Consider the following 20003-nt stretch of genomic DNA (forward strand, 5'->3'; position numbering starts at 1 on the left):
ACTTATTAACCTTTAATTTTCAGACAAGAGGAAAATCATTACAGATCACTGTAAAAACCCTATAATACTAAACACAATTAAGGCTTGGAATATAATGCGGCAAAATGAGGGCAACTCACATAAAACATCCCCCTATGCACCGATAGTGGGAGCATGGGGATTCCAACCGGGGTTTACAGATGCCACTTTTAAACTCTGGAGATACAGGGGTATCTCATGTTTAGGGGACCTATTTAAGAATGGGGTCCTGATGTCTCTTGAACAGCTGCGACAGAAATTCAGATTACCTAATGGAGACATCTTTCGATACTTCCAAATTCGAGATTATATATAGAAGAAGACTACGTTATTAGATAGTCTTTATAAATCAGATAGAGAATGTAGTGTCCTACGATCAGTGGGGGTATCTTCCGTTAGTACTATTTATCATTTACTACATGATGAAGCATCAGGAGATATGGATAATCTGCTTAAAACATGGGATCAGGATTTGGGACTAGAAATCTCTATAGAAACGTGGAATGATATTTGGGAAAACGCTAGAAGAATTACTATCTGTAACAGAACCCAAGCTATCCAGCTGAAGATACTTCATAGGGCCCATATAGCACCGATTTGACTGGCAAAATTTAAGGCAGGAGCATCTCCAATGTGTCCCAAATGCAAAATAGAGGTGGGCACTCTTGTACATTGCCTATGGACCTGTCATAAGATCCGTAGATATTGGACTAAAGTAGCAAGTACACTGACAGAAATTTTAGGAAATTAAAGTGGACCCTATATCTCTCCTTTTGGGATTTTCGAACTTTCCCTCCCTGAGCATGTACGGGAAGAGACTATTTTCTATTCTTTCTTTCTGTGCAAGGAAAAATATTTTGGTGAGCTGGGTGGCTGAGGGCCCCCCTGGACTTTCAAATTGGCACAGATTAATTATGGAATGTATTCCCCTTGACTTCCTTACCAATATGGTGCACCGAAAGACCGAATTATTTTATAAAATGTGGCAGCCCTTCTTGAATTACATAATACAGATATTTCGGCTATCCTAACAAAGGCTTTTATTTAATTGAGATTACAAACCTGGCTGGCCCTTAGGAGAGGAATCCCGCACGAATACGGGTTTTATTATATCTAATGTTAACACATTCCGAGCATGTAAGAGACTTAAATATACACTCTGGTTAGTTGTAGGTTAGATTAGTAGATAGTTGAGTTTTGTTTTTTCTTTGTCGGTATTTTTTTTTCTTCTTTTGTTAAATTTTGGCTATTGTATATTTGATTTAATTGTATATCAATGTTTATATTTGAGAGTTTTGTTTATTTTTGTAAACTTGTAAAAATGTTAAATTTCTAATAAAAATATCTATATAAAAAAAAGAAATGAATAATGAGAGGTCAGTGATGGTGAAAGGTGGCATAGATTAGCCTGTATGGTTAAGGGCATTCATCCCAAAGAATCAATACAAGCCTTTTAACCAACATGCCTCTGTATTTGGCAGCCCCTGGGGCTGCTTCCAAACTACCTTGAGGGGTTGGTAGGCCCAGCTCCATTCCAAGTTGTCCCTTACGTGGAAAGAAGATCTCATTATTCATGGTACAATTCCAAGGAAATTCCGCTGAGAAAGACAAGCCTAATTACCTGCCTTCAGGTTAAGAATCTAAGTCATAGAAACTAGTCTCATCTCTGTATAGTTCCCAGACATATGGACGGAACAGTAGCTCAGTGGTTAGCACTGCTGCCTCACAGCGCCAGGGACCTAGGTTTGATTCCAGCCTCGGTCAACTGTCTGTGTGCAGTTTGCATATTCTCCCCGTGTCTACAAGGGTTTCCTTTGGGTGCTGCGGTTTCCTCCCACAATTCAAGGATGTGGAGGTTAGCTGAATTGGCCATGCTAAATTATCCATAGCATTAAAGGATGTGTAGGCTAGGTGTATTAGTTGGGGTAAATGCAGAGTAATAGGGTAGGCGAATAGGACTGGGTTGGTTACTCTTCAAAGGATCGGTGTGGACTTGTTGGGCTGAATGGCCTGTTTCCATACTGTAGGGATTCTATGATTGTATATAAAACACACAACAAAGGTGCATTGACGGTGATGGAGAAATGTTTAGGTTTACCTACACTTCTCCTTTGTTTGCCAGGGATCTACGAGGAGAAAGTGAGGATTGCAGATGCTGGAGATCAGAGCTGAAAATGTGTTGCTGGAAAAGCGCAGCAGGTCAGGCAGCATCCAAGGAACAGGAGAATCGATGTTTCGGGCATAAGAAGGGCTTATGTCCGGAACGTCGATTCTCCTGTTCCAGGGATCCACCTATGCCATGGAACCAACAGGACTTTGGGTTTACGATCTGCTTACACATGGCAGGGAAGGACTTTTGGATGTCGCAGGCACCCACAAAGAGAGGATACTTGCGAATGCAGCACACGCTATCAATTATAATTTACAATAAAAATCTACAATTAAAAACTTACTTCATAGTGTAAGGACTCACTTCCCAACAGGAAACATAGCCTGATACTCAAAGTAGATCATTAAAAACTGAATATCTCAGAATCTGGATGAATGTAAGATTTACTGAACCACTAGCAGGCATCTTACCAGCTCTATGGGAGATGGGCTGGGAGATAAAAAGAATGCACAGTGGCAACTTATCACACCAGGGGACTTCTGAAGTTCATCTCCAGAAAAGTTAGTTGAGTGGCCAATTAAGGCCCATTTTCTCCCTCTGCACTGGATGACAGGTGACCTCCAATAAACTTGCTGCCTTCAAGCAGGACATTGGGGAAAACCCTCCCTTTAGGACAATCTATGATCCAGTACAAGTCCCCTGTTATATGTAGCCATCCAGGCATTTAAAACTATCCCTCCAAACCCCTTGAACCTAATCGGCAGTTTCCCCATGACCGTGAAGATTAGATTATTAGATTACATTACAGTGTGGAAACAGGCCCTTCAGCCCAACAAGTCCACACCGACCCGCCCCCTTCAAGGGCACTTATACCATTCCCAGCAGCTATTGTTTCAACAATGCCATGATTGGCAGTGATGGTCGGTTACAAAGAGAAGGGGCATGGTTGTTATGGAATGGGGAGTTGGGCTTTTCTTCAAATTTGGGCAAGTTGATCACAGTAAGTTTGATTGGAGAGGGCATACATAGTTGCCTCCTCCATTCCTTTTTCATCAGCTGCTCATCATATACCCTGTAGCAAGGCTTTCCCCTCATGATGATGATATTGTGTGATGTAGGAAAGCATGATGTACACATTGAAGAATACTACAGGGCTCCTCAAAACCAGAAAGGGAAAGAGTTGTTTAAATAAATAAATAATCTGCTCACTGACAATTCTTGTTGCCAAAGGACAGATGCTAGAGCTGTGCTCTGGGGATGATGAGTCAATTTGCCAGCAGATAGTCCTTGTTTATTCACCCCCGGTTTGTTGTAGTACCTGTTGTAGAACAGCAAGCAGACTGGCGCAGAATAAAGTCATCAGCACTGCTCTCAGGATATCTGATATTCCCATGCACAGACAGACCGCATTCCAGCTGCTCATTCAGGGAGTGATTCCCCTTGTGTTTCTGCAATGTCTCTTGATTCAAAAGCTGTGTCTAACATGATTTCAGTCAATGAAGACTGCACCAGGAGGAAACCTGTTACTCTAATGATCTAATCTTCACGTTTTGCTTGATACCTTCTACTCAGAATGAATGCAATGTACTACCCTCTCCTGGCAGACACAGAATGAACCCTCACACATACGACTTCATGAGTACTGTCACTGTTACAGATACTAGCAGTGCCATCCTCATCCTATTCCCAGACTGCAGGAGAGCCCCAGTAAATGGTAAATGCCAGTGAGCCCCTCTGTAAAGCAAAGACGTTGCACACTCTATTTCCCACTGAGATAGCAATAGGGGAATCACTGCTTGAGAACCTTTGGTGGAATGGCCATGTCATGATTTTCGCTTCTTCCTCCTCCCTCCGTAGCAATTTGCTCTTTTCTGTCGAGTCTCTGATCATTTTCCCTGACATGTTGCAGGCCAAGAGAATGGAAACTGAGTGCCCAGGGGTGGGAGCAAATAGTTTGAGTGCAACAGAGACTTGAAGACAGAACCAAGCCTTCACTGCAAGTAACACTACTCCCTCTAGATTTTGCATTAAATATGAGTGGAAACTATCAATACGGTAACCCATTCAGCTAAAATTAATCAAAACTTAACCTGACTAGCTTTAAATTTAAAGCTTCTTCCTGCTGGACACTTATTAGGACAACATGTGAACTCGAATTGAGATCAAAAACAACACTGCTACAATCAGTTTACATACTGACTGATGGCACAATCTGCTTATTCTGCACACTCCCAAGGGTCTTTTCATCTTGAATGGAATGTGACATTATTGGAAAGCCCAGCATTTACCCACCTTTACTTGTCTTGAACTGAGTGTTTTGGTAGGCAATTTCAGAAGACAGTTAAGAGTCAACCATATTGCTGTAGGTCTGGAGTCACACCAAGATCAGACCAGGTAAAGATAGCAGATTTCCTTCCCTACAGGGAAGTAGAGGGGCTTTACAATGACCAATAGTGGCTACATATTTGTCACTGAATTAACTTTAGATTTCACCATTTGACATGGTGGCACCTGAATGCATGACTCGGGAGTATTAGTCTAGAGCTCTGAATTTCTAGTCAATTAACATTACCACACTTCCCAATATACTCACATCGTATCCTTATCAAAATGCCATTCATTGTTGCCTACATCAGAACTGACCACGTATGGTACCAGTTCAATTTTTCACCAAAACTCCAAATGGAGTGTAGCGATCACAATGCTGAGGACTGTAGAGGCAGATTGTGCAGGCCTGGTCACTCACTCTGAAGGAAATATTCACATTTATGTTTATCATTTCATAGAGATGACCTCAGATTACTCCTATATGGAACACTACCAGAAAGAAATGAAATCTCTGAGGACTGACACTGTGCATTGAACATTTAAATTCACATTAATTCTGAAAATGACAGTCTGAGATTTTCACACAGAATAAACCATTGTAAAGTCTGGTAGAATTTGAATCAATCACATCTCAGCATGAGGATCGTAAACTGGCAGAATTACAAGCTGAAGCTTGGTTTCGAGCTCAGACAGATCATTGTTTGTAGCAAGCTGCCTCAGGACAAGTTGTCTCAGGACAACTCCATACAACTCTGTCACGGTAGGTGCTGCAAGACATGTCAGAGTGTGGACATAGAAACCACCATTACGCCTTGTATACCTCCCACCTTGTACATGGCAGGTATTCATGTGACTCAGCCAACGTTGTCTATCTTATACATTTGCAGGCAAGGATGCCCTGAGGCATGGTACATTGGGGAAACTGAGCAATGGCGATGACAATCGATGAATGGGCACCGCACAACAATCAACAGACAGGAGTGTTCCCTCTCAGTTGGGGAATACTTCAGTGGTCTAGGACATTCGACCTCGAACCTTCGGGTGACCATCCTCCAAGGCGGACTTCGGGACAGGCAGCAGCGAAACGTGGCTAAGCAGAAGCTGATAGCTAAGTTCATTACCCATAGGGAGGGCCTCAACCGGGACCTTGGGTTCTTGTCACATTACAGGTGACCACCATTGCACAATACACACACACACACACACGCACACAGACACCCACGCACACCCTTACAGACCACACACTCCCGCACTCACACATGCACCCCCTCACAGACTTAAGACACTCTACATTCACTACACACACACACATACACGTTGTCACACTCATAACCCCCAACCCAGACAGACACCCCACACACACACACACATACACACACACGCACACACACACAAAGATCCACAAGCACACATATATTTTGTGGGGCGAATTTGTACTTGCAGGGTTACATTGTACTTTGTTAAAAACTGCATGCATTCATGTAAAACTCCGTTATCTCACTTTTTAGATTAGAATCAATCTAAACATCATGGCATAGAAAGAGAACGCAGGGGGCTAACACCTTCAACATATTGTCTAGCTATCACAATTTTAAACAGCTAACCTGTAACCTGAGAATGCAACTTTTTAAAAAAGGTTTTGTGATTTACACATGAAAGAAGTGAAACTATCATGGTATTCAAACATATTCTGTTAACAGACTTAACAGAATCAATTTTTCCAATGTATAATTTCAGTTACATCACACTGTAAATTTTTGCTATAAATTCTGTGTGTTAGGATTGAGCCCTCCACTATCACCTGATGAAGGAGCGATGCTCTGAAAGCTAGTGTGCTTTCAATTAAACCTGTTGGACTATAACCTGGTGTTGTGTGATTTTTATCTGAAGCTTGTTACTTACCTTGATCTGGAGCACTCCCTGTTTGGGAGCACTATCCATCACATAATAAACATGCTGTCGTGAAGTGTCCTTATCCTCAGCTTCCAGCACCACACTGGAGATGATTCTGCTATCCCCAATCTCCACCTCCAACTCATTGTTTCTGTGAAAGGTGAATTAATTCACAATGGTGAACGAACCTCAACAAAATGACTTGGAGAAGATTGTCAGCTCATGTTTAAAGGGCTCAGTACATCACCATTCATTTTGAACATCCCATTGTATTTGTCATTTATTTAAGTATTACAATACTGCAAAAAAGCCCATGTGAATTGTGGACTATTTACCTTTGACCCATTACAGAAACCATGTATCAATGACTAGCATTTAGAACATAGAACATAGAACAATACAGCACAGAACAGGCCCTTTGGCTCACGATGTTGTGCCGAACATTTGTCCTAGCTTAAGCACCCATCCATGTACCTATCCAATTGCCGCTTAATGGATTGCAAACTCCCATTTGAGTGACTAATGCATTCTATTCATCAGAGATATGCAGAAATGAGACACATTAATTTCTTCCGAGAACATTGTTATTCAACGGTTTACAATACCTAGTGCTTCCATTTATTTCTTTTTCCTTTGACCTACCCACAGTCTTGACTATAGTGTACAGCACAGAGAACAGATAACAGACATGCAATCAACCATCAAACTACAGTGCCAGAACAACAAATCAGGGATTTCCATATACTTCATATTAATACACAGCACCAAGGGAATGAATTTTCCTGGTCCTGATATTACAGAATGGAAGCAGGCCTGAGAAGAAAGTGCCCACAAAGCGGCATAGCCTCAATTCCATCTTAAGTTTCCACACTCTCCCATTTTCTCAAGGAAGAAGTAGTGAGACATTCTCAGAACAGTCCACTTCTCGTTTACCTTATAGTGAGCTCATCAACAATCCATTTCACAAAGTATTTGGAAGCTTTCATCAATACAAAGTGGTTTAGCCGCTCTCTGTGGTGTTGGACCACAGAGCTGGAAGTGAGAGCCATGCATTTGAGGTGGGAAGAGTTTTCAAAATTAAGTTATTATTTAAGCTGAAAAGGTTTACCGCTTCACAGTTCCACTACAGGTCAAGGAAGAACCTGAACAAAGAATGTACCAGTTCTGGAGGTTATAACTCTTCTGGATTCACATGGGCAACAGGGTAATAGGCATAGCTGGTTAAGCTGTTCATACCTGTAAGGTGGTGGTAGAGTAGGTAGCGCCTGGGCTCCTATGCCCAAGATTGTCCTCTTCGTCTGCTTTTTCCCTTTTACCCCTTTCTTTTTTCCTCAGTTTTATTTAGTTTTTGCTCAAACTTGTAAAGAGAGCTTTTAGGTATAAAGGTGGTAGAGTCTTCTGAGGCAGTGTGGCTACAGAGTCGGCTGGACTATGAAACCTGGAGCAGGGGTTCTGGCGGCAGGATGGCATGGGCTAGTGAAGTCTGGAGCCAGAATTGCAGGGAGCACTAGAGAGATGGCATCAAATACTAAACACCATGTTAAGAGTGTATGGTCAGGATTATCCAGATTATTGGGATAAGGGAGTTCAATTTGTACTTTTTGCGATCAGAGATGCACCGAATGAATCGACCAAATTCAGTCCATGTGAATTCATTTTTGGGCATGATGTAAGAGGACTGTTTAGATTAGATTACATTAGATTACATTACAGTGTGGAAACAGGCCCTTCGGCCCAACAAGTCCACACCGACCCGCTGAAGCGCAACCCACCCATACCCCTACATTTACTCCTTACCTAACACTGTGGGCAATTTAGCATGGCCAATTCACCTAACCTGCACATCTTTGGACTGTGGGAGGAAACCGGAGCACCCGGAGGAATCCCACGCAGACACGGGGAGAACGTGCAAACTCCACACAGTCAGTCGCCTGAGGCGGGAATTGAACCGGGGTCTCCAGCCACATTTCAGAGACTGAGTAATAAGGTCATCACTGGATTACCCAACTATGTGATGTATATTGATGACCTGGTGATTGTTGTCACCCTTGGAAAGAACATTTACAGCATTTATTGGAATTATTCAATTTACTTTAGAAAGCGGACTTGGTGGGAAACCTAGCTAAAAGTGAATTTGCCAAAGCCCCCAAGTCACTTTTTTGGGCCATGTTATTGGACATGGACAACTGGCCCCACGGGATGCAAAAAATAAAGTAATTGGGGAATTTCCCACACTGTTGACAAAAGAAGCAGTACTACAGTTCCTGTGGTTGAGTGGATTTTACCGAAGGTTTATGTCGAAATTTAGCAATGTGGCTGCTCCACTCACCAAATTGTTAAAAAAAGGCAAGAAGTTTCAGTGGACAACAGACTGTCAAAAGGCATTTGACATCCTAAAAACTGTGTTAACCACTGCCCCAATATTAGCCACACTGGATTACATGAAGCCTTTCAAGGTGGCTATCGATGCCAGTGATGTAGGTGTCAGTGCGGTGTTCCCGCAGGAAGGTGATGAAGGGATTTTTCGAGGAAGTTGAATGTTTATCAACAGACATATTCAACAGTGACAAAAGAGACATTAAGCTTGGTGGTGGCCTTACAATATTTCAGAGTTCATATTACAAGCAATGCATCTGAGACAATCGTATACACTGATCACAACTCATAGACATTTGTGGAAAGATTCAAGAACAAAAATGCCAAACTGTTTAGATGGAGTTTGTTGTTTCAGCCATTCATTTGACAATTGTGCATGTGGCAGGTCACAAAACGCAATTGCCAATGCGTTATCAAGACTCAAATGAGATATAGAGGCATTCGGTGTTGGGAATACCGCGGCCTGAATTTGCATGTGGTTATGCATGTTTGCATGTTTACAATTAGTATAGTGTATATGTGTGTTTAGACTACTAACCTGGTTTTTGAATGGTTAAGAATGAAGTCATCTTTTGGTATTGATGATTCGTTCTTTTTTAAGGGGCACGTGTCACAAAGCTAGCCCCTTTTTTTCTAAAAGCTGATTCTTGGCTCAAGGATTCTTTGTCCTTGATTTTTTTCAGAGGGTTAATAAACCAGGCTGGTCCCCAATCAGTCTGGTTTGGTACAGAGATGAAAAGGATTTTAAGAGGCCTTTTGGTTATATGTAAACAGATGAGACTTCAGGCCAAAGTGGCCATGTTTTAGAAGTGACCTGTATAGTAAAAGGGAAGTGGTCAGCTCTCTAGCTGAGCAGTTTAATTCAGACCTGAACTGGTTGGGAGTTCAACAGTGAGCTGTGTGGAAACTCTGTCTCTGCCCTTCTAACTCCAACCTGTAAGCATCTGTTCCATACATTTACACTGGTTTCTAAAGGGGTTTGCTTCATGGGACTGTTGTGTGTATTTGGAACAACATAACTGAGTCTAGTTTGGATAGACTGAGTTCTGTAGGGGTTCTTTATTCTGTTCTTTGCATTTCATTGTGTAATTTTGTGAATAAACTTTTGTCTGTTTTAAAATCCTGTCATCAACCTAGCTAGCTTATTCCGGGTAATTTTCACTGTACACTTACCGAAACAAATTGCCAAGTTATGGTCTGGGCTGCCTGCTTAAGAATGTTTTGAGTGGTCTGGCCTAGTCCATAATATATCCCTCTCCAAGGCAGCGCATTCCAAATCCTAATAAATCTCTGGACAATGAAGTTTGTCCCCAATCCACTCCTAGCACTTTTGATGACTACTTTGAAATTGTGATTCCTAGTTACTGACACAGCCACTAATGTGAACAGTATATCCTTCTTTACCCTATCAAAATTATTAATAATTAATTTTAATTGTAATCTCTGTGCAATGGAAAATAAGGTCAATTTCTCAAACCTTCCTTTTTGTCTAAGATCCCTCATTCCTGGCATCAGTCTTGTAAATCTTCTTTGCACTCTGCCCAGGGCTTCAGCATCCTACCTTACATAAGGTGCCCATAACTGAACACACTATCAGCATGCTAAATGGCCTAGAATTTAAACAAATCCAGTAACTCAAGACAGGGCATCCATGAGGAACACTAGGCTGTCAGAAGCATTAGGATTGTGTTCAACCACAATCTGTGTTTTCTCTCTCCACCCCCCAGGCTCCCAGCCTAATTCCTGATGCAGGGCTTTTGCCCGTAATGTCGATTTTCCTGCACCTCGGCTGCTGCCTGACCTGTTGTGCTTTTCCAGCACCACACTCTCGACTCTAATCTCCAGCATCTGCAGTCTTCACTTTTGCCACAATCTGTGACCTCATGGCCCTGTATGCCCCCTATTCTCCTGTTACTTTAAAGTTACGGGATTAACCCTGGTTCAAAGGAGTGTGCATGAGGGCTATGAGGAAGCTACTCCTTTAACAAGGTTATGTTGTCCATGTTCTTTTTTTCTGAGAGGTCGTAAAAGGTAAAGACTCCGAAAAGTCTAAGCTGAAGTGTTTTAGGGCCAACAGATGGCTAACAGATACTGTCTCAGGCAATACGCTTTCAGTTTTTTGAAAACAAAAGCTTCTACATTGAAAGGAGAGTGGCCAGTTCTCCCTGCTCAGCTTTTCTCTGGTTTGTTTTTTTTAAAGTAGTGTTTTGAAGCTGCTGGACCTCAAGAAGCAGCTCCAGGCTGGTATTCTATCTCTGACGTCGCTCCTGTAAGACCGTGTATTTGATTTTTCCTTTAGTGCCAAGAGTGGGGATTGTTGCAAGTATTTGGAACAGCATCATTAAGTTTCTATAGTTTGTTGGGTTTTCATTATTCGGTATTCTATTCCCTTTTGTTTGTGTTTCATTCGGTAATCTTGTAAATAAATTCTGTTTTGTTTAAAACTAAACCAGTAAACCAACTTTGCCTCTCCTGGAATATCCAATGTACATCTGCTTAAAACAACTGACAAAGTTAGGGTCCGGGCTACTTTCTTGAACTGTTTTGAGGGAGTCTGGCCTGGTCCATAACAGGGCATACCAGGAGCAGAACTAGGCATACATTAAAATGTGGTGTCAATCTGATGAAGTTACAAGAATTATTGAAACTTTTCCCACTGAGGGATCAATGGCCGAGAACATAGACTTTAGGAAAGGGACAGAAAGTTCAGAGTAGATGTGAGGAAAATCTTTTTCAGCTAGAGAGTAGTAGGAATCTGGAAGGTGTAGTATGGCTGGTAGAGGCAGAAAACCTCATAACATTTAAGAAGTGTTTCGATGCACTTGTGATGCCAAGGCATAGAAGTCTATAGGCCAAGAGTTGGAAAATGGGATTAGAAATAGTTAGGTGGTTATTTTTGGCCAGGACTGGATGCAATGGGCCAAAGGGGTTTTTTCTATGCTGTAAATTTCTATGACTTCAATTTGCTTGCTATTCATTATTACAGTACTGTTTCCATGTTGAATGGACTGAGACAGTAAAGCACATAATACGTAACTATTGAAATCTGTATGTCCATCTAGTACAACCAACTAATCCACAACAAGCAAGGAACAAAGAGTCATCAATTCATTCTCCAGGAGGAGATGCACAATCAAAAATGAAAAAAAAACTTTAATAGAAAGGACACGCTCTGAATTCTGTCCTCTAATTTCATTGAAACATGTTGTCCAGTTACTTTGTGAGGAGGATTGTCAGAGGTTACAGCAGTATATAGATCAGTTGAAAGCATGAGCAGAAAAATGGCAGATGGAGTTTGATCTGGACAAATGTGAAGTGATGCATTTTGGAAAGCCAAGTACAGGTGGAAATTATACAGTGAATGGCAGAACTCATAGGAGTATTGATATGTAGATGTACCTGGGTGTGCAGGTTCACAGATCACTGAACATGACAGAGCAGGTATATAAGGTAGTAATACAGCTTCTGGCATGTTGCCTTCATTGGAAGGGTCGTTGAGAATATGGATAGCAGGTTATGCTGCAGCTTTATAGAACTTTAGTTAGGCCTCACTGGAATATTGTGTACAGTTCTGGTCACCATACTACCAGAAGAACATGGATGCTTTGGAGTAGGTACAGGACGGGTTTATCAGGATGTTGTCTGGTACAGAAGATTTTAGCTATAAAGAAAGGTTGGATAGACTGGGATTTCACTGGAACACAGAAGGTTGAGGGGTGTCTTAAAACAAGTTTATATGATTGTGAATGGCATGGATAGAGTGGAAAGTATGAGGCTTTTCCCCAGAGTAGAGGAGTCAATTACTGGGGAACACAGGAGCAAGGTGCAAGAGGGGAAGTTTAAAAGAGATCTGCTAGGCATGTTTTTCACACAAAGGATGGTGAGTGCCTGGATCAGTATGACAGAGGAAGCAGACACAATAGCAGCATTCCAGAAGCACCTGGACGAATACATGAATAGGAAGGGAATAGAGGGGTAAGGATTGTGTAAGTGAAAGCAGTTTTAGCATGGAAGGGCAAAATGTGGTGGTGCAGGCTTGGAGGGCCGAAGTGGCCTGTTCCTTTGCTGTACTGTTCTTTGTGGGGAATAACTTGGGATCAAAATGATGGTGAGTCCATATATAAGAGGAACATACCTGCTCAATAATGGTTTTTCATCATTCACTGGAAGAATTGTGACTTGAATGACTTTGTGTACTGTATGCTTGCCATCTGACACCTGAATGGTGAAACTATCCGTCTTAGTTTCGGAGTCATCATGCTTATACATTAACTTCATTCCTGCAAGAGAAGCAGTGAGAGAGCTGATAATCACTTTCTCCAAATAGAATAAAAACAAATCATCTTATGCCCTCATGGTCTCTGATCTGATTTGGCAGTCCAACACTCTCAGGTGGACCTACGCAAGTTCCAGAGCCTCTGATTAGTTCTGCCCGATTAGAAACTAACTCATGGGTGATGATGCACTCTCTAGCAAAATTATCCATCTGTCTTGCTCCTGGCAAATGCAGTGTCAAAGTACATATTTAGTCCCAATGTCAGATTTATCAAGCCTGCATGAGTCTCACCCTATGTATCTATTAAAACTTATTCATAGAACTACCCAATCAGCGGCAGTCCCCTACTCTAATCCCATTGCAGGTTTACATCCAATTCACTTTTGCATGCCATTATTGAATTTGTTTCTGCCATTCTCTTAGCATACTGTAAATCGTAACAACTTACTGTGAAAATAAACAACCATCCTCATCTCACTTCTGATTATTTTGCCAATTACCTTAAATTTAGTTCTTTGATTTTCCTCCACTTTGCCAAGAAACAGAAGCTCCTTATTTATTCAGTTAATACCTTTAGTATATCTGAACACAGATTAAAGTTCCATTGAACCTGCCCTGCTTTGATGGATACAATAATTCCTCTTACATACTCCTCATATTTCAAAGATTTCACCAAAATTATGATACCTGGAATTATCCACAATAATTGCATTCAGGCCTAACAGGTGACTTAGAAAAGGATTCACATAACTTTATTACTTTTATACACTGTACCTTTGTTCCAAAATTCCTCTACACATTCTTTAACATCCCTATAATTAAACTTGCCATCTTTAACTTTTGGGGCATTCTGCCTATATGTTCCTGCACTATTTAAAATTGCACCATTTAAATAGTATCACCACTCCTCAATTTTCCTGCCAAAATTTTCATGCCATTCTGCACACGCCTCATCTCTTCAATATTGACTGAACATCTTCCTGAAGTCTTCTGATGGCCTGCTCATCAGTTCATGCATTTCCAATTTTCAAGTTGCCTGCAAACTGTGAACCGGTGCTGCCCATACCAGGTCATGAAATAAGAAAACAATACTGCATTTGATCTGTTGAGCCTATGCTGACTCTTTGATAGAGCAGTGTTGCTGTTTCTCCAAAACCCTGTCACTTCCTCATTCTCAAGAAGTTGTCCAACCCACAGTCTTTTCAGAGGAAGTGGGCTCAATCTGGTTAATTTCTGTGTGTTAAGGTTGGTTCTAAATTTATATCTGCAATTTTGTGCAAAGATTCTGAATCTGTGATCATTGGTAATACTGGTGATGCTGGAAATCTGATCGGAACTGTTCTGGAGAAGTCATATCCGATTCAAAATGTTAACCACATTTTTTTCACCACAGGTACTGCTAGACTTACTGAGTTTCTCCAGCATTCTCTGTTTGTGGACGTGGTCATCAGTTATTGACTAACTCGCGAGAGGGACTACTGTTTACCTGGTTACTCGATTAAAACTACTCACCATCTTGGAAACATCTACAAAGTTATCTTTTAATCTTTTCTGTTCCAACCCACTTTAGGTTCTCATCCCCAATATAAACTGGGAGCATCCTCTACAGCCATTGCATCTTCAGCCTCCAGATTAATATGGGAATCTATGACTTATAGGTTTTTTTTATTTAACACATTATTCCTTTTCAGTCTGTTGCATTGCAATCCAAAATACCATGCTTCAGCTGATCCATTGTGAAGTCATGCACAAGATGCTCTTCATGACTGTGGATTTGATGTTTGTACTGGATGATATCATTGCCATTCACGATCTTTCCATGGTTGGGCTGCTGTTTTATAATGAATACCAAGCTGTCTGTGGGTAAGTCTAGATCAGCCACATTGATTATTGATGGATCCAGTTCACGTACTTGACCTTCAGAAACCTGGATAAAACATAATGACTGAACTTTACTTTTGTTTCAGCTCAAGTGTCAATTCAGTCGAATTTTGTTGGGGATTGGGGTAAGGAAGGAGGGGGTTCTTGCCACGAGGAATTTTCTCACTGTATTTTACCAAAACTACCTCGGTAACTACCACCTCCACGGTGCTGCTGGCTTCGTCCTACAACATGCTGGTGATGGAACAAATCATCATTTCCTAGATGTCCCCTGAAAAATAAGCTTCCCTGCTGGTCATGCCATCTTTCAAAGGCCGCCGCAGACCCTGACAAGCATTTGTATTCCAAAGCTGCTCCACTCATTGAAGGACAGTCAGTCTGAAGAAGCCTGAGAATGAAAGAAATGGCACGAACAGGGACATAGAAGTCCTCATGGACTAAGGCAGGGGCATCCTCTTTTCAAAGGACTGGCAGAGGAGGACACAATTTTAGACCTTGGCAGTCTGAATCAAGGTCAGTGCCATCTCTATGTCACATTCACTTTGTCACATTCCCCAATCTCCCACCCCATTAATCCTGCCTGGCTTCTGCATTGCCGACTCACTCACCCAGTACACCTTTCTGACCACCTGCAGCAATACTAAAAGCTGTGCTTTCAACTCACTTAATCCCTTCTTACCTCATTCCAGGAGAGCCACAAGAGGGCAGAAAATTAGGCTCCCCACCCCATTCAAAAAGAGAATCCATTCCTCACAGAAGACCAAGGCTGTTCCTGCTGGGATGCTGAGACATCCATATCCCACTAACTAATAAGTTCCACTCTTCATTCTACTGAAAATCTCTTTAGTAACCCCAGTGACATTGTCATTCAGTTCACACAACTTCTAACCACTAGCCTTGTCTGCCTTGAGGAGGTGCCTTCTGGTTGAGCAACCTGTTTTTCTACAGGGCCGCAGGATCATGGTGTTACTTACAAGATGCAAGAGAGCTGCTCAACCAGAAGGCACCACTTCATCCTCTGAAGACAATGCAGAAGCCTGAAGTGAAGCATTAGCAAGGCTGCTTCCTGCAGTCTCACCAAGCCAGGTAGTGACACCTCAATGGGAAAGCCAGGCTGAGAATGTTTGGTGAGCACTTCACTGTGACACAGCTGGTAAAGGAACAAAAAAAACCCAGGCTGTTGGCAATAGCAGTCTGTCAAAGACCAGACATTTGCTCATCCCATGGCGGGAAAGGATCTTGTGATGTTGGTATTGAGGGATTTTGTCCACATATATAGGGAGGAACAACAGCACTAGACAGTATATCAGACACAATGATCCAAACTGCCTAGACGCTGCAGCAGTGTAGCTATACAATGGGAGCCCAGGTGCGTCAAGCCTGAGAATGTCTGTCTGCCTCTGTGGCCAGGTTGGTGGCTGCCAGGGAAAGCCAGATCCAGCACTCCAGCTGCTGGATAAGCTATAGGCCTACACTACATCACACAGTCTTTGGTTCTCTTGACTGAAGGCATGGCAACTAGGGCCAGGGAACCTGGCACATACTACACAAGAAGGCAAGTTAGTGCCAAGAGGTACCCAGCTGGAAAAAGAACTACATACAGGATGCCTCTCAGGGCATTCCAAATGTCATCAGGCTACCACATCCAACTCCACCCTGTCTGCCCCTGCTCTGACCATTTGAAGTACAAGCTGAGGAAGATTATTTCATCTCTGGCGAGAAGACTCTCGGTATATCAGGGCTTCCCAGACACAAAACACCCCCGGCCATCTGAACAAACATCTAGTGTCAACTGGCTCCACTACCTAACAGTTTCCTCCACCCCAGTTTCAAAACCTGGGACAACACTCAAACAAAGTGGGAGACAAAGAAAGAAAAACATTTTGAGGGCATATTGATGGCACAGACAACAACTGACTGCATTGTTTCAGAAGTATCTCCCAACTTCAGCAACTCAAAGTCTATGTTTTGAGGATGCTGAAATCACTATAGGATCATCCATGAACTGATAGTTTCATAGACAACATGTTTCTAGATATGGTCATTCTATATCTGAACAGGGTCCAGATAGAAAAGGAATGAGTGATGGCTAGGTAGTCAGGAAAAACAGTCAGATTGTGATGGAGGGCATCTCACTCTACAAACAAGTTCCTGCTTCAACTCTTCTGAGGATTGCAGCTAGAGCCAGGCTCATTGTACCTTGGGTAGGAAGGGTAGGAAGGTAGGAAGGAAGGGCAATAACGGTAGGATATTTGATAGCAAAGGTTACAGACAGGTACTTTTTTGGCCATAGATTTGACAGCAGGATGTTGCATTGTCTTGCTGGTGCCTGGGCCAAGGACATCATTGAGTGATTCAGGACACTGAGGCTGAAATGTTAATGGTTTGAAACAGGAGTCCATGGAAGTCAGAGACCTAAAAAGGGATGAGAGCCTACTAACAGAATTTAGGGAGTTAGAATCATAGAATACCTACAGTGTGGAAGCAGGCTATCAAGTCCATCAAGTCCACACTGACTCTCCAAAAAGCATCCCACCCAGACTCATCCCCTTACCCAATCATTGTAACCCTACACTTCATGCCCAATCCACCTCACCTGCACATCCCTGGACACCATGGGCAGTTTAGCATGGCCAATCCACTTAACCTGTATATCTTTGGATTATGAGAGGTAACTAGAGCACCCAGAGGAAACCCGTGCACACAGGGAGAATGTGCAAATTCCACACAGACAATCACCCAAGGATGAAATCAAACCCAGGTCCCTGGCACTGTGAGGCACCAGTGCTAACCACTTAGCCACCATGCTGCCCCAAGGACAGAGAGATAAAAAAGATGATTAAATCTTAGGATGCTATGAGTTTGTAAGTACATACAGAAAGAGGAAGACTAGGTTGGTAAATATGCGGTTAGAGAGATGATGCTGAATGGAGGACTAGATGGGTTGCACCTCAACAGGACTGAGGCCAATATTCTCGCAGTTGGTTAGCTTGTCCTGTCAAAGAAAGACAGAGGAGAACCTGACAGTCGACTCAGAAGTGAGAGAAGTTGAGGAGGTGATCCGGTGTATAAACGAGGGTTGGGAGGTTGTAGTTTATATGGATTTCGGCAAAGCCTTTGACAAGGTTGCACATGGGAGACTGATAAAGATGATATCAACACATGGGATCAAGGATAAGTTAGCTTATTAATATATTTAAATGCTATTCTGACCTTGAATTCAATTCAATAGTTTTAACTGTGTTTCTCAAGGGTCAGGTATATTATTAGTGGCAGAGAGACCTGATTGTTATTAACTTTATCTCAATGGTTAAATGCCTGATGTGAATATAGGCTGAAAGCAAAGAACAAAGAACAAAGAAAACTTACATCCCAGGAACAGGCCTTTCGGCCCTCAAAGCCTGTTTCAATCCAAATCTGCTGTCTAAACCCATTGCCAAATTCCTAAGGATCTGTATCCCTCTGCTCCCCACCGACTCGTGCATCTATCCTGATGCACCTTAAATGAATCTACTGTGACTGCCTCTACTACCTCTGCTGGCAACGCATTCCAGGTACCTATCTCTCTCTGTGTAAAGTACTTTCCACATATATCCCTCTTAAACTTTTCTCCTCTCACCTTGAACACGCGTTACTGAATCTCTCACCCTTGCAAAAAGCTTATCTCTATCCACCCTGTCTACATCTTTCATGATTTTGTAAACCTCAACCAGGTCTCCCCTCAATCTCCTTTTTTCTACTGAAAACAATCCTAACCTACTCAACCTCTCTTCATAGCTAGCACCTTCCATACCAGGCAATATCCTCGTAAACCTTCTCTGCACCCTCTCCAAAGCGTCCACATCCTTTTGGTAATGTGGTGACCAGAACTGTACACTGTATTCTAAATGCAGCCGAACCAAGGTCTTGTATAATTTTAACATGACTTGCCAGCTCTTACACTCAATACCCCGTCCGATGAAAGCAAGCATACCATATGCCTTCTTGACCATTCTATCCACCTGTGCAGCCACTTTCAGGGTACAATGGACCTGAACTCCCAGATCCCTCTGCTCATCAACTTTTCCCAAGGCTCTTCTGTTTACAGTATAGTTTGTTCTAGAATTAGACCCTCCAAAATGCATCACCTCACATGTGCCTGGATTGAACTCTATCTGCCACTTCTCTGCCCAACTCTCCAGTCTATCTATATTCTATTTTCTTTGACAGTCCCCTATGCTTTCTGCTACTCCACCAATCTTCAGTTATCTGCAAACTTACTGATCAGACCACCAATGCCCTCTTCCAGATCATTTATGTACATCACAAACAACAGCGGCCCCAGCACTGATCCATGTGGAAAACCATTGGCTCCTTTCTCCATTTTGAGAGACTCCCTTCAACTACTACTCTGTCTCCTGTTGCACAGCCAGCTCTTTATCCACCTAGGTAGAACACCCTGCACACCATGCGACTTCACTTTCGCCATTAGTTAACCATGGGGAATCTTATCAAATGCCTTACTAAAGGCCCTGTATATGACATCTGCAGCCCTTCCTTCATCTATCAACTTGATCACTTCCTCAAAGAATTCTATTAAGTTGGTAAGGCATGATCTCCCCCCCACAAAACCATGTTGCCTATCACTGATAAGCCCATTCTCTTCCAAATATAAATAGATCCATTCACTCAGTACCTTCTCCAGCAACCTTCTCACCACTGATGTCAGGCTCAGTGATCTGTAGTTACTTGGAATACCCCTACTACTCTTCTTGAACAGGAGTACAACATTGGCAACTCCCCAGTCCTCCGCTACTTCACCTGCGTTTAAGGATGCTACAAAGATATCTGTCAGGGCTCCAACTATTTCCTCCCTTGCCTCCCTCAGCAACCTGGGATAGATCCCATCTGGTCCTGGGGATTTGTCCACCTTAATACCCTTTAGCCTACCCAACACATCCATGCGTATCCCCCTTAAACTTTTCTCCTCTCACTTTGAACACATGACCTCTCATTATTGAATCCCTCAGACCTTTCTCATTTCTTTTTGCGCAACAGAGTTTGGTGATAATCTTTGGTGTGAGTTCCTGAGAGAGTTGCAAGTTGATTGGACATAGTAAATGATGCCATCACTGCTTACAT

General features: G+C 42.4%; 1 protein-coding gene across 2 annotated transcripts in view; it reads right to left on the minus strand.

Moving 5' to 3' along the window:
• frem1a (Fras1 related extracellular matrix 1a) overlaps window positions 1–20003 on the minus strand; it is a 410320-nt gene that overhangs the window by 115491 nt on the left and 274826 nt on the right. For both annotated transcript variants that reach the window (XM_087996893.1, XM_043714338.2), the window contains exons 20-22: window positions 14718–14928; window positions 12861–13005; window positions 6359–6500 (exon numbers count right to left, since the gene is read on the minus strand). In XM_087996893.1, coding sequence (XP_087853019.1) covers window positions 6359–6500; window positions 12861–13005; window positions 14718–14928 — 498 coding nt within the window. The remainder of the gene's footprint in view (window positions 1–6358; window positions 6501–12860; window positions 13006–14717; window positions 14929–20003) is intronic.

Source organism: Chiloscyllium plagiosum, unplaced genomic scaffold (assembly GCF_037043375.1).
Source record: "Chiloscyllium plagiosum isolate Xiang-an unplaced genomic scaffold, Cpla_swu_hap1 HiC_scaffold_2, whole genome shotgun sequence".
In the NCBI taxonomy this organism is placed as follows: domain Eukaryota; kingdom Metazoa; phylum Chordata; class Chondrichthyes; order Orectolobiformes; family Hemiscylliidae; genus Chiloscyllium; species Chiloscyllium plagiosum.